At 42.5% G+C, this 15846-nt stretch overlaps 2 protein-coding genes across 4 annotated transcripts; one reads left to right on the forward strand and one right to left on the reverse strand.

Annotated features, from left to right (window-relative positions):
• Window positions 1-100: 100 nt before the first annotated feature.
• slirp (SRA stem-loop interacting RNA binding protein) lies at window positions 101-2998 on the reverse strand. The gene is made up of 4 exons (XM_055865482.1): window positions 2885-2998; window positions 2372-2430; window positions 1763-1870; window positions 101-575 (listed from the first exon to the last, which is right to left on the reverse strand). The coding sequence occupies exons 1-4, from the start codon at window positions 2949-2951 to the stop codon at window positions 510-512; spliced, it is 300 nt and encodes a 99-aa protein (XP_055721457.1). The 5' UTR covers window positions 2952-2998; the 3' UTR covers window positions 101-509.
• A 149-nt stretch (window positions 2999-3147) lies between these two features.
• On the forward strand, window positions 3148-12549 carry alkbh1 (alkB homolog 1, histone H2A dioxygenase). 3 transcript variants are annotated; one of them, XM_055865479.1, is made up of 6 exons: window positions 3148-3300; window positions 4805-4913; window positions 6031-6193; window positions 6503-6593; window positions 11012-11205; window positions 11924-12549. In XM_055865479.1, exons 1-6 carry the CDS (start codon window positions 3163-3165, stop codon window positions 12384-12386), a joined length of 1158 nt encoding a protein of 385 aa, XP_055721454.1. In that variant the 5' UTR covers window positions 3148-3162; the 3' UTR covers window positions 12387-12549. The 3 variants fall into 3 exon arrangements, with proteins under 3 accessions (XP_055721454.1, XP_055721456.1, XP_055721455.1); XM_055865481.1 differs by lacking the exon at window positions 3148-3300 and adding an exon at window positions 5381-5445 and having other exon boundaries at window positions 4825-4913; XM_055865480.1 differs by lacking the exon at window positions 3148-3300 and adding an exon at window positions 5381-5879 and having other exon boundaries at window positions 4882-4913.
• Window positions 12550-15846: the final 3297 nt, after the last annotated feature.

Raw genomic sequence — 15846 nt, forward strand, 5'->3', positions numbered from 1 at the left:
TTGCAAATCATATTTGTGACTCGAGTCCAAGTCATGTGACGCGAGTCCACACCTAAGAAATGTACTGACACTCAACAAAAAAAGGGAAGGAATGAGAAACTAAGTTGTAAATCAGTCATTTTATTATGTGAATGGTGATGCCTGACTTTGAGAAAAGTGATAAGCCTACTCATAGATTAATACAGATGCAAAGGTTGTGTAAAGCAGCCATCAATAATCATGAGAAGCACAATAACAGAGATCCAATATCCTGCCATCATCATCATCTCACCTGTCTTAATATGCAGTTACTGAAAGGGTGCCAGAAGAAACGCACTTCTCCCTTCATCAATTTTGTCAACATGCAAAACAGACACAGTAATCATGTTTCTTTCTTTAAACAAATTACAATAAAATATGAAGACTTCGTACTATGAAAAAACAAAAATGAATGTTGAATGGCCCAGTTCTGTTTAAAGGTATTTAATACACCCTCTCATATATACAAACATGGTACAAACGCACACCCTTCAGCGTCCCTCCTCTTTGTTTGTTTTCTGTCCCGCAAACACTTTTCTGTTTCTTTGAACTTGAAGCTGAAAGGAGATGGAAGAGAGAAATACATTTTTAGCTTGTTTAAAACCATCTACAGTCTAAGCCAGGGAGGGGGTTCTACAACATTTTGGGGAATTGTTTTAAGAAGATCATACCAAGGATAATTTAGCTAATTGATTTATTTATTTTTGTTAATGAAAATTGTACATTTGGATTTACTGCTATTAGCCATACAAACTCATTGAATAACAGACTCACTACATGGAGCAACAGATAGGCCAAAAAGAAAATCTAAAATAAGTTTGTTCTGAATTGTCTATCCTATATCTGAAAGATAAAAGAAATCAGGATCTTTTTCATATATATATATATAATATATATATATATATATAACAATATATATATATTTTTTTTATTTTTATATTTAACCCCTTATTTTTGGCCCTAAACTGTCTAAAAATATACTTCCATTCATTTTTCAAACTGGTACCGGGGGACCTTCAGATGAGTCTAGTGAGGCCTGTGGGCGTCCTAGAGAAGGGTCATATTAGTGTGTAGCCCAAACTTCAGACACTACAGGTGTGAGAAGACTCATTTTTTCAGGGTGTCTCACGGTCTGACAAACACCGCTCTAGCTCCTTCACCGCAGGTGCGGAAGTGCAACATCGGTGGATTGAGATGCATCTGATGCAACAACAAAAGAAACAAGGTCTCACTACCTTAAAACGGAATGATTTGTGTTATGCTAATTAGATTTCCATGGGACCATGGAAATAAACTCTAGGGGGTTAAGGACATGGTAACTCCCTTAAGGGGAGTGATATCACACTGTGTTTTATCACACTGCCTGATGGGGTGTATTTGACTTCAGACCACCGACGTTAGAGACCGACGTTAGAGACCGACGTTAGCTTTCAAACTAGAAAGGAGAAATATCAACATACTAAGAATACAACAGTCAACACATTTCAGTTAACAACAACAGGGGTGTTTTCATTCGGCAAAGACTGTAGCAAACAGTTGCAAAATGTTTTACAACGGTAACAGTTTACTTCAAACGGATACGTTTTGCCACGAAAACAAATTTCTATTGGAAGAAACTCTATTGGTAGGAACTCAGGTCGGTCCCTCCATGTTTAATTCCATTTGCTTCTGTTTATATCCATTTGGTTTGGTTCCTAGTGAACACACCCCAGTTCAGGGTATGACATGAGCTAACAAACTATACCGTGGCTCCCTCCAGCATGTGTTGGTCTTTCTGGAGAGCATTGTGCAGGCCTTCCTCGGATGTATAGCCGATCCAGCAGAAGCCTCTGTGGAATCCTGTCTCCTTGTCCTGTTAGAAGATAGACATTGTGAGGTGAATATAGAGGTTGTGATATGCCGGTAACTGCCAGAATAAAAGGAAACACCAACTTAAAGTGTCTTAATAGGGCATTGGGCCATCAGGAGTCAGAATAGCTTCAATGTCCACTGGCCTAGATTATACAAGTGTCTGGAACTCTATTGGAGGGATGTGACACCATTCTTCCATGAGAAATTCCGTGTTTTGTTGAGGATGGTGGAAAACTGTCGCAGGTGCCTCTCCAGAATCTGGATTGGATTGATATCTGGTGACTGACACCACATGCCACACACAAAGTCACTGCGATCTCTTCTTCTAGCCAACATCATGGGCAACTGGGCATTTTTTATACATTGCTTGATGGGATGTCAATTGCGTATTTACTTGTGTGTTTCCTTTACTTTTGGTAGCTACCTGTAGGTCAAATGAAGATACACATTGTGATAGAGGGCTGGGGTTCTCACTTAAACAATTTGTTACGGGTGTACTCACAAAAGGAAGTAGGCATTTCTTGACTTGCCCAAACTGCCCAAAGTACTCCTTCATGTCCTCTGAAAGAAAATGATGACAATATGTTATACTGCATGTTCTCCCACTGTAGCTAGTTAGCTATAGTGCAAATGACTGTACTAGAGGACGTGGTCTTGATATTTGACTGTACACACAGGCAAAGATGTTTTAGTTAGCTAACTGATGCCAACTATCTCATTGACATACATTACCCATTTATTTAGGCTGCAATAAGCCTCATAACTTAGTAATCGGCACAACGACAATGTCAAATGAGCATTGATGCAAATAAGAGACAGAAAGGTTGGTTAAAATAAGGTTAGCTGAAAGACGCAGCCACACATAGTTAGCTAGTGAGCTTGGTTAGCAACAATGTCAAGAAAGCACTCACACAGCATGATGTAAAGACGCCTACAAAAGCTCATAGCCTAACATAAAATTGCCAACATACAGTACATTTTGTTTCCAATATACATTTTTAAAAAGCATGCTTACTGCTTGCAATGGTCCATGGTATTTTAGACACAAACACCTCAAAAACCTTCTTAGACGACGATGCCATGTTTCGTCCTTGGAAAGCTAACTAGCTAGTAGCTACCTTTGACCCGAGTCACGTGACTTGACACACACCGGTGTTATTTGACTGTTAATTTTTCAAATATGGACTTAAAATCACTAAAAGCTAAGCTTTACTTTACATATTTAACATGCTGTGCATTTTAATGGTTTGCTTATTTTTTTATTTATTTTAGAGTTGAAAGGTCATTTTAGTGATGACAAAGATGGCGGCCTCCGTGGTGGAGCATGGAGAAGATGCATTTAGAAAATTGTTTAAATTTTACAAGCGAAGAAATCCTCCACCAGATCTCAGGGATGTCATTGACTTCTCGAAAATGGTGACACATGAGAAGGTGAACGTTTCCAAATATAGCTAACTAGCAACTAATTATTGATGTGTAAACAGACACACTTCCTGGTATAATACTACTGTCTGTAACTAACTAACTTTAGCTAGCTAGTTCGACAATACTACCAGATTTCCTTCTGATGTACAATTAACATCTAGAAAGGGAATTAATGTGCTGTCGTTACGAAGTCAACTCTTGGATAAATTGCATTGCATTTACCACTTTTGCGTGGGCGTGTCACTCGCCATTTGTTATTGTTCGTTTTATTAGAGAACTAACAGCAAAACAACTGCGATTAGATTCAGATTTTCAGAAACAACTAAAACACAATCACGGGTCTTTCAATTTCCACGAAAGAAACAGTCATTTTCAGAGTAATCATCTTTCACTTTGCAAACTGCTTCAGTCAGTAACCAGTCTCCATCCAACCTTTTTATGCAAGTCGGATAAAAAATGTAATGACAGGTCTGATGGAAACAGAAAATGTGTCGGTAAACTTTGCAAATGTTGACAAAACAAAATACTAGGGACAAATGTATATATTTTTTTGACGGTAAAACAAATTATGCGAAATATGTCAGTGTAAACTTTTTTTAATGCAAATATTGATATAACCATCATATTGAAGTAAACATGGAGTCACGCTATGGTGTGTGTGGTCTTCACACTATGACTTCTCGGGAAAAAAAATGCCGTTTATTAGAGAAAGGGGGATACCTAGTCAGTCGTTCAACTGAAATGTGTCTTCAGCATTTAACCCAACCCCTTTGAATCAGAGAGGTGTTGCCTTAATCAACACCCATCTCTTAATCCGTATCCCAGAGTCGCCTCTTCACTGTTGACGTTGAGACTGGTGTTTTGCGGGTACTATTTAATGAAGCTACCAGTTGAGGACTTGTGAGGCGTCTGTTTCTCAAACTAGACACTCTAATGTACTTGTCCTCTTGCTCAGTTGTGCACCGGGGCCTCCCACTCCTCTTCCTAATCTGGTTAGAACCAGCTATTTTTTATTTAACTAGTTCGCACTGTTCTGTGAAGGGAGTAGTACCCAGCGTTGTACGAGATCTTCAGTTTCTTGGCAATTTCTCACATGGAATAGCCTTCATTTCTCAGAACAAGAATAGACTGACGAGTTTCAGAAGAATGGTCTTTGTTTCTGGCCATTTTGAGCCTGTAATCAAACCCACAAATGCTTATGTTCCAGATACTCAACTAGTCTAAAGAAGGAAAGTTTTATTGCTTCTTTAATCAGGACAAAAGTTTTCAGCTGTGCTAGCATAAATGGTTTCTAATGATCAATTAGCCTTTTAAAATGATAAACTTGGATTAGCTAACACAACGTGCAATTGGAACACAGGAGTGATGGTTGCTGATAATGGGCCTCCTATGTAGATATTCCATAAAAAATCTGCCGTTTCCAGCTACAATAGTCATTTACAACATTAACAATGTCTACACTGTATTTCTGATCAATTTGATGTTATTTTAATGGATAAAAAATTCACAGGTCTTTCCCACCGAACTGAACCCAGCTGCAGTGAGTGATGCGGAGGCCAGGAGGGCAGGTCTTTGCCCCATCAGAGACTGGACAGCCTTTGGCTTGCACGGTTATCCAGGTAGGATATTAGGCTAGTGGAGTTTTTTTTAATGCTGAGCTGTAACATAATCCTGCACATCATTTGAACTCTCCAGGACCATGATGGGTAACAAATTGTCTAATAATATTAGTCTTGACTCCTGACTGAACTGATTCAGATATGTAGTACAGGGGGTTGGTGGCACCTTAATTAAGGAGGACGAGCTCATGGTAATGGCTGGAGAGGAATAGGTGGAATGGTGTAAAATACATTAAAAAACATGGTTTCCATTTGTTTGATGCCGTTCCATTTACTTTGTTCCAGCCATTAGTATGAGCCGTCCTCCCTTCACCAGCCTCCACTGTACTTTTAACAGTTTTTTATATATATATATATATGTCAAGCTGTCATATAGCAGAAATGTTACCCTTTAACTAACCCTAGTCAGTATGTAAGATGTTACTTTTTAATAGATATATGTTATTTTAATATTTTTTTTACTCTAGACCTAGGTCTTCTCCAGTGATATAGTGGTAAAAGATGTGGGTTTAAATGCTGATTGCCGTTCGCCGTGAGTAAAGTAACGCTCCCTATACTTTCAAATACATTTTTCCATAAAAGGTGGGTAAATGCTTGCCCTGCCAACTTCTCCTGAATTTAATTTCGCTGCTCTATCGATCGCTCCATACATTGTCTGACACTGCCATCCTAGAAGTTGTTTACGCTGACGTCATAATGAACGACGGTGTACAAAACAAAATGTATGGTCATTGGATCGTCTCTAACCTATCAGAGTATCAAAGCCAATTACGTGATTTCATGATTCGTGTAGGCCGGGTTTTGGCCCAACCCATCGGTTTCTGGGACCAATCAGAACGGTCAAAATGTGTTCGCGTTCTACAAAACGGTGGGGAGGAAAGGAAATCCAGACTCATTGTGCAGAAAAAAAAACACTAGTTGACGTGACGTTTGTCCAGAGCCATGTGGATGGGCGTGTCAGGCTAGGTAAATGCTCGTGATGTTTGACCTCCAGTACACCGCTAGTCTTGACAGCCCACTAATCTGTTGTTAATGTACCTTCCTGTCCCTTGAGGGGATCAATAAAGTTGTATTGAATGTAGTATTCCCTGTGTGTGTGTGTGTCCCCCCCCCCCAGGGTTCATCTTTATATCCAACCCGTTCCTGCCAGGCTCCCAGCAGCACTGGGTGAGACAGTGTCTGAAGACCTACCCACAGAAACCCAACGTGTGTAACCTGGACATGCACATGGCTCCCATGGAAACACAAGACATCTGGGGGAGGAGTGCGGAAACCCTCCGGTAAATAGACTAACTACTTTCAGCACCAGCGGACATACGGCTGGAGTGCTGTGTGTCTATTTCCCATTATTATTTGAGTGAAAAGTGAATAATTTATCAGAATGGAACTTCCACGTTAGATTTTGCCGAGAGACCCAATTCAGTCAAAAGACTATATTTGATCATTCTCTCTTTCTCAGACTTGAAGGTTTAAATGTAAAGTTTGATACATGAAAGGGGTAGGATGTCTATGTAATCGATTGACTTGAATGGGTAGCATTCCTTTTAGCTCTTAGCCGATGTCTGAGCCTGGTGTGATTTCCCCCACAGGAAGACAGGTTCGAGGGTCAGGGAGCCCAAGACACTGCTGGAGAAGCTTCGCTGGGTGACCCTGGGCTACCACTACAACTGGGACACCAAGGTAGAGCTCACTCTGTCTGTCTCTCTCACTATGGGTGCATCCTAATGGTTTAATGTAGAGCTCTCTGTATCTCTCTCACTATGGTTGCATCTGAATGGTTTTATGTAGAGCTCTCTCTGTATCTCTCTCACTATGGGTGCATCTGAATGGTTTTATGTAGAGCTATATCTCTCTCTCTAGCTCTCAACGGTCATATAAATTGTTAAAAGGTTTTAAAAACAATTCTAATAAATGCAACAGTTGGGCAATGGATGATGACACTCCAAATGTTTAGATGTGTTTAAATGCACCAGATATGAACTGAATTCTAGCACATCAAACGGTTTACTGGCACAGACAATGAGTTGAGTTCAGGGATTCTGGTGGGAATTCAGATATTCAATTTATTGTAACATTTCAACAACAGAAAATCTTAGAATGCACTCATATACATTTTCTTATGGTATCAGGTATTTTTTTTTATTATTTTGTGATAAAACAAATAAAGTTATGTGCATCCATTTCATGAGGTCAGTACAGGTGCATCAAAGCTGGCACCGAGAAGCTGTTTCAGTCTATCAGACTGTTAAACGGCCGTCACTAACACAGAACGGCTGCTGTCTACACACAGACTTGAAATCATTGGTCACTTAAATAATTCCACAAAAAATGAACACGCATCAAAATAAACGTATCTTTCTTGTGATGTAAGTGTCGAGACGATGCTTTTAAACCCCGACGACGCTTTAGCGTTCTTATAGATATAACGTAAAGTATTCCATTGAGCCCATTTCAGCCATTACCTGGGTGTTTTTACAGGTCATTACAAACATGTCCGCGGTCGTAACGTTAACGGGAGAGGGGGAAAAACTACAGGCACAAGCAAGAAGAGTATGAAAGAGTCTCAGGAGTAAAATGAAAGCAAGTAATCAATCTAGCGAGATTTAAGTGACGAGTATATTTTGCAAACACAGGAAAGAGATGGCTGATCCAGACAGGTCCTCAGGTGAGCGGGGGCATACACGTTGCTGTTCACATGTACTATCGGTGCATCTCAAAGGTCTTAGTAGAACTGTGTCTCTCTCTGTCTCTGTGTGCGTCTCAATGGTCTTAGTAGAACTTTTGTCTCTGTCTCTGTGTGCATCTCAATTGTCTAGGTGCTTACAAACTCAACTCTGGACGTCGAAGCCAGTTCCGCTGCATTTTTTTCTCTCATTGTTCCCCTCTAATCATGGACTGATTTAGACCTGGGACACCAGGTGGGTGCAATTAGTTATCAGGTAGAACAGGAAAACAGCAGACTCCAGACCTCATAGTGTTGAATACACCCGTTCTAGGTAAAGCTCTCTCTATGGGTGCATCTCAATGGTCTTAGTAGAGCTGTCGCTCTCTTTAAAAAATTAAAAAAGATAACGTCACCTTTATTTAACTAGGCAAGTCAGCTATGAACATATTCTTATTTACAATGACGCCTAACCCGGTCGACCAAACCCACTCTCTATGGGTGCTTCTCAATGGTTTTAGGTGTCCGTGTTTCCTTCCCTTCATCTGTACCAGTCTCTTTTCTACTTTATATAAAGTGTATGTATATATATGAGTTCCCACATCTCCTACACTGGAGGGAAAACATTTTAACTGAAGTTCATGTCAGTCCACTATGTCAGGAAGGAATTACACTTCTTGCCAAACATGTCAATCTAAAATAAACTCAGCAAAAAAAAGAAACAACCCTGTCTTTCAAAGATAATTCATAAAAATCCAAATAACTTCACAGACCTTCATTGTAAAGGGTTTAAACACTATTTCCCATGCTTGTTCAATGAACCATAAACCATTAATGAACATGCACCTGTGGAACGGTCCCTAAGACACCAATCTTACAGACGGTAGGCAATTAAGGTCACAGGTATGAAAACTTAGGGCACTAAAGAGGCCTTTCTACTGACTCTGAAAAACACCAAAAGAAAGATTCCCAGGGTCCCTGCTAATCTGCGTGAACGTGCCTCAGGCATGCTGCAAGGAGGCAGAGGACTGCAGATGTGGCCAGGGCAATAAATTGCAATGTTCGTACTGTGAGACGCCTAAGACAGGGAGACAGGAGGGACAGATGATTGTCCACGCAGTGGTAGACCACGTGTAGCAACACCTGCACAGGATCGGTACATCACACCTGCGGGACAGATACAGGATGGCAACAACTACCCGAGTTACACCAGGAACGCACAATCCCTCCATCACTGCTCAGACTGTCTGCAATAGGCTGAGAGAGGCTGGACTGAGGGCTTGTAGGCCTGTTGTAAGGCAGGTCCTCACCAGACATCACCGGCAACAACGTCGCCTATGGGCACAAACCCACCATCGCTGGACCAGACAGGACTGGCAAAAAGTGCTCTTCACTGATGAGTCACGGTTTTGTCTCACCAGGGGTGATGGTCGGATTAGCATTTATCGTTGAAGGAATGAGCGTTACACCGAGGCCTGTACTCTGGAGCGGTATCGATTTGGAAGTGGAGGGTCCGTTACAGTCTGGGGCGGTGTGTCACAGCATCATCGGACTGAGCTTGTTGTCATTGCCTGCAATCTCAACGCTGTGCATTACAGGGAAGACATCCTCCTCTCTCATGTGGTAGCCTTCCTGCAGGCTCATCCTGACATGACCCTCCAGCATGACAATGCCACCTGCCATACTGTTTGTTCTATGCGTGATTTCCTACAAGACATGAATGCTAGTGTTCTGCCATGGCCATCGAAGAGCCCGGATCTCAATCCCATTGAGCACATCTGGGACGTGTTGGATCGGAGGGTGAGGGCTAGGGCCCACCCCTCACAGAAATGTCCAGGGACTTGCAGGTGCCTTGGTGGAAGAGTGGCGTAACATCACACAGCAAGAACTGGCAAATCTGGTGCAGTCCATGAGGAGGAGATGCACTGCAGTACTTAATGCAGCTGGTGGCCACACCAGATACTGACTGTTACTTTGATTTTGACACCCCCTTTGTTCAGGGACACATTATTCCATTTCTGTTAGTCACATGTCCATGGAACTTGTTCATTTTATGTCTCAGTTGTTGAGTCTTATGTTCATACAAATATTTACACATGTTAAGTTTGCTGAGTCGCGGTTTGCAGTTGACAGTGGGAGGATGTTTATATTACTCTGTCAACGTCATATTTCTATTAGTTATAACATCTGTACAGACCATAAAACACAAAAGTGAGAGCAGAGCCTTATATTGAGAATAGATCGTAAATAAATGTCTCAACGATACCATGTTATGTATCTGACAATGACATCACTAGTGAGGCAATGTGATATCCCAGCATTCTGTGCATGATTCAGTGCACCAGTTACGTATGTTAAAGATCCTAAACATGTCCTCCATCCACCACCCCACGAGTCTCCGTTATGTTACAACGATAGATGAACAGTCATCGCTTCAAACAGGACATGAATACTGTATGTACACAGTAGTGTTCTCTGTGTGTTTAAATATTGGAGGTGTGTGTGGGTGTGTGAGATCACAGGGGTATTTGGATCATATTAGCCTGGTGTACTCCTTTCAGGTCAGGTCATCTGTAATGGTGCAGGCGCCTGCCTGTCTCGTTTATATGCTAATGACATCCAACGTGTTTAGTCGTCTGTCCTGTTTAAATCAGTCAGGAGTTTTACACCGGATTCATTAGCTCCCATCCTGGCTCTGACACTGCCAAATGTCTGACAACAATCGCTGCATTTTAAGCAGGGGTCTGATTTTATTCTGTCGTGTGCCCCCCCCCCCCCCCCCCAGCTAATCCGTGTGTTTAGAGGACAGCAGCACAGTGATTATCCTGTGATTGCACATGTGTGGCTAAGTGTATGCCCCCAACACTAACCAGGAAGAGATGCAGAGAGTTTGTTTATTAATGGAAATAATGACCCCCCCCCCCCCCTCCCCATGCTGACTGACTGACTGGCTTGCTGACTGACTGACTGGCTTGCTGACTGACTGACTGGCTTGCTGACTGACTGACTGACTGGCTTGCTGACTGACTGACTGGCTTGCTGACTGACTGGCCTGCTGGCTGGCTGACTTTCTTGCTTGCGGGCTGACTTTCTGGCTTGCTGGCTGGCTTGCTGACTGACTGGCTGACTGACTGGCCTGCTGGCTGGCTGACTTTCTGGCTTGCGGGCTGACTTTCTGGCTTGCTGGCTGGCTTGCTGACTGACTGGCTGACTGACTGGCTTGCTGACTGGCTTGCTGACTGACTGGCTTGCTGACTGACTGGCTTGCTGGCTGACTTCAGTAAGAGAAAATTGATCTCCCTAAGACTGACCTCCGCGACCGAGACTGACCACTAAAAGGCTTGTGCAACATGGGTGTTATGCTTCGTCCCTGAAATGGAAATGAATGAATACATTGTTTTAGTTATTTTTTTTTCTTCTCTTCTTTCTGTTGCAGACATACTCAGCAGATCACTACACTCCGTTCCCATCAGATCTCCACTCTATATCCCGCCATGTGGCCGCAGCCTGCCGATTTCCTGGGTTCAACGCAGAAGCTGGAATCCTCAACTACTACCGCACCGATTCGTCACTCGGGATCCACGTAGACGAATCAGAGCTGGACCACACTAGACCCCTCCTGTCATTCAGGTGAGTGGAGGAGGGGCTTGTTGTACCAACCCACCAACCACGGCTTTCAGTGGGTGAACCGGGTTAGTGTTGATTGCATTCGATTTGGAACCTGAATGGCTTCCGGGTGTGAGCTGGGTGCCCCGTTCTGACCAATGGCGAAGTCGGCTCAAAACAAAACTGACGTAGGTTAAGCACATGGAGTGATGAGTAGGATTCTGTGTGTTCACATGCAACAGTGGTTTGCTTTTGATTTTTTTTTTTTTTATGCTTTATCTGCCTTCCCTAAGAAAACCAGTTTGAAAATTCAAACAGAGTTTTTGGGGGAAAGAGATGTACCATGCTGCGTTGTTGACAATACGACCGAGCGGCACAGATTACTGTTCCATTTGAGCAGGGCGCACCTCCCACACCGGCTTCGCCCGGACACGTGACGGGCCATAACCCGGGGCAGCTAAATCAAACTCCCTTATCCATAACCCGGGGCAGCTTAATCAAACTCCCTTATCCATAACCCGGGGCAGCTTAATCAAACTCCCTTATCCATAACCCGGGGCAGCTTAATCAAACTCACTCATTGAATATTGTCTCAATTCATCCTAAATTACAACCTGACACTCTTTGGTAATACTCTATGAATGTGTTACTCAATGTGAAGACGCTATTGACCATTTCCTGTTTGTCTTGTCGTTGTTGTTATCCTCATATGTGTCTTCCTCTCTTTTTTGATTGACGTCAGTTTTGGCCAATCCGCCGTCTTCCTGCTTGGTGGAACTCAGAGGGAAGACCCGCCCACCGCCATGTACATGCACAGCGGTGACGTCATGGTAATGTCAGGACACAGCCGCCTCCTCTACCACGCCGTGCCTCGCGTTGTCCCCGCCCCCAAGGGAGACCCCTTACACCCCTCTCTAGAGGAGGAGGGCCTAGGCCCAGGGTCAGACCAGGGACTCGCACAGGACCATACCCGGGGAGAGGCCATCCTGATCCAGCCGGTATCAGAGGAGGACTGGGCGGTGTGCTCCAGGTACATCCAGACCTCCAGGGTGAATATGACCATCAGACAGGTGCTTGGGTCTGGCCAGGCCTTCCCCGCCATGGACACGACAGACAAACGAATAGACGCGGGACACACGGATGGGTACCATGACAACCAGGATGGAGAGAATGTGGGACTGAAGAGGAGGAGGAGTGACTCATGAGACACCACACCAATAGAGGTTCTATGTATGGACTGTTCAATGTTAACCAGAAGACAGTTATAATTAGAGTTCTACTGTACAGCGCTACGTCTTATGATGAATATTTATTTCTGGATAATTTCACATGGTGATGTTGTAATAAATGTGACATTGTATTTAACAATATTGTGGACTCCTTCATTTTACACCAAGTGAGTTACGTGAGGTCAGCTGTTACATACTGTATGCAGACTGACGTCATAGTGGAGTTACATGAGGTCAGCTGTTACATACTGTATGCAGACTGACGTCATAGTGGAGTTACGTGAGGTCATCTGTTACATACTGTATGCAGACTGACGTCATAGTGGAGTTACGTGAGGTCAGCTGTTACATACTGTATGCAGACTGACGTCGTAGTGGAGTTACGTGAGGTCAGCTGTTACATACTGTATGCAGACTGACGTCATAGTGGAGTTACGTGAGGTCAGCTGTTACATACTGTATGCAGACTGACGTCATAGTGGAGTTACACAAGGTCAGCTGTTACATACTGTATGCAGACTGACGTCATAGTGGAGTTAGGTGAAGTCAGCTGTTACATACTGTATGCAGACTGACGTCATAGTGGAGTTAGGTGAGGTCAACTGTTACATACTGTATGCAGACTGACGTCGTAGTGGAGTTAGGTGAAGTCAGCTGCCAAGGTGTAGGACGGTTCAGAGCACTGAAACCACAACCCAGATTCTGTGATGTTGATATTATCTTGATCAGAATGATCCTTTCTAATTAGTTTCTTAAACCGGATCAAAAACATCCAGCATCAATCTGATGCTGGAATAAAAAAAAAGGCGATTACAGAATCCTGATCGTTCTGATCCAGATTAAAAGTGTTTGAAAAACTGGGCCCTGGAAAAAAGAGAGTGAAAATAGCATAGCGACACAGACAGACCATAAACTCCCAATCTGGCCCTCAAACCATCATGGTCACCTAATAATCCCCAGTTTACAATTGGCTCATTCATCCCCCTCCTCTCCCCTGTAACTATTCCCCAGGTCGTTGCTGCAAATGAGAACGTGTTCTCAGTCAACTTACCTGGTAAAATAACGGTAAAATAAAAAATAAATAAAAAAAACATCCCTCTCCTCATTGGAAACCTATTAAAAGTTATTCCTTCTATAAAAGGGTATTGTTTTCTCTCTACGTGTTTGAAGTCATGAAACAGTGAAGCCACGTGAAGTTCTTCACACTTGTCCTGCCCCTTGACAAACGCATCACTGGAGAATAACACTGGATTAATTGCCTCCTATTGAGAATGTGTTTCTTAAAGGCTTCTGAGAAACCTGATAGAGGGACAATAAATTGGTTTTCATGGTGAGATCTTTTGTCTGTTCTTCTGTACTACTGTAAAACCAACAGTTTATACTATAGCAGTGATTATTAGTCAACTATAGTTGAGTTCAGAGTTTCACTACATTAATTACAGCAAACAAAGAAGGTGTTTTTATAAATGGGCTGTGATGTTTGTTAGTTACTGCAAAATAGGAAAAAAATTGTCTTTCCTTCATGGTCCATTTATGGAGAAAGTAATTTTGGAATGAGCAGTGAAGTGAACTGCATTTGCTATGAAACTGAACGTCTAGAACAATATTCAACATTTTAAAAGTTAGTCCAACTCTCTATGGTTCTGCATAGGCATATTTATCCTGCATACTTTTGGAATTCCGTGTTCTTATAAATAAAGCAATATATAAACTGTCTGTATTATATAATACATGTACAAAACCACTTTAGATCCCCTTGATGACAAAGCGATCCTGTAATATCTGTCCATGTCATGATGACCTAACGTCCCACACTGGACAATAACGGTTTTCTGGATCTTCTTCTACAAGTCTCAGCTCTCCCCCAGTTCACTCATCATTAGCAGAAGGCGATAATGATTCGCTTCATCTTACCGTCCAAAGGCATTGTATGCAGCCGGCTATACACTCGTCTCCCATACACGGGAAAAAAAAGAGAAAATATGTATAGCATGATGAAACTGAATGATATAAAATGATATAAAAAATATTTTAAAATAAATAAATATTCCCCATTTTATGTCAATGAGGAGCCAACATGGCTGCCATAGAATGTTGTACTGTCATGTAAATGGAGAGCCAACATGGCTGCCATAGAATGTTGTAGTGTCATGCTAATGGGGAGCCAACATGGCTGCCATAGAATGTTGTAGTGTCATGTAAATTGGGAGCCAACGTGGCTGCCATAGAATGTTGTAGTGTCATGTAAATTGGGAGCCAACGTGGCTGCCATAGAATGTTGTAGTGTCATGCTAATGGAGAGCCAACATGGCTGCCATAGCATGTTGTAGTGTCATGTAAATGCTTCATAATGCAGAAACCTAAATGTCTTACCTCTCTAAAAGCATGTCTCTGGACCTATGTATGTTTTAATATCCAAAGTACTACATCAACTCGAACTCAAACTTGAGTTCTAAAACCCTGACAAACTTTTACAGGTTCACATCCTGTCGGGCTGTATCACAACCATGTACGGCAACTGCACCGCCCACAATCACAGGGCTCTCCAGAGGGTGGTGAGGTCTGCACAACACATCACCGGGGGCAAACTACCTGCCCTCTAGGACACCTACAGCACCCGATGGCACAGGAAGGACAAAAAGATCATCAAGGACAACAACCAGCCAAGCCACTGCCTGTTCACCCCGCTACAAACCAGAAGGCGAGGTCAGTACAGGTGTATCAAAGCTGGGACCGAGAGACTGAAAAACAGCTTCTATCTCAAAGCCATCAGACTGCTAAACAGCAATCACTAACTCAGAGAGGCTACTACCTACATAGAGACTCACTAGTCACTTTAAACAATGCCATTTTAATAATGTTTTACATATCTTACATTACTCATCTCATATGTATCTTGTACCATCTATTGCATCTTACCTATGCCGCTCGGCTAACGCTCATCCATATATTTATATGGAAATATTCTTATTCCATCCCTTTAGATTTGTGTGTATTAGATAGTTGTTGTGGAATTGTTAGATTACTTGTTACATATTACTGCACTGTCGGAACTAGAAGCACAAGCATTTGGCTACACTCGCATTAACAGCTGCTAACCATGTGTATGTGACAAATAACATTTGATTTGATTGTTTAAAGGGCAATGGGTTCGGTTTTAGATTCATGTATTTTTAGCCAGATCCTAATTGGGATGTCAAATTGTATGTTCCTTTTGATGGCGTAGAAGGCCCTTCTTGCCTTGTCTCTCAGATCGTTCACAGCTTTGTGGAAGTCTCTCTCTCTCTCTCTCTCTCTCTCTCTCTCTCTCTCTCTCTCTCTCTATCTCTGTCTCTCTGTCTCTATCTCTCTCTCTCTCTCTCTCTCTCTCTCTGTCTCTCTGTCTCTCTGTCTCTATCTCTCTATCTCTCTCTAAACCCCCCCCCCCCCCCCTGAT

The sequence above is a fragment of the Salvelinus fontinalis genome, chromosome 16 (genome assembly GCF_029448725.1).
Source record: "Salvelinus fontinalis isolate EN_2023a chromosome 16, ASM2944872v1, whole genome shotgun sequence".
Taxonomy (NCBI): Eukaryota; Metazoa; Chordata; class Actinopteri; order Salmoniformes; family Salmonidae; genus Salvelinus; species Salvelinus fontinalis.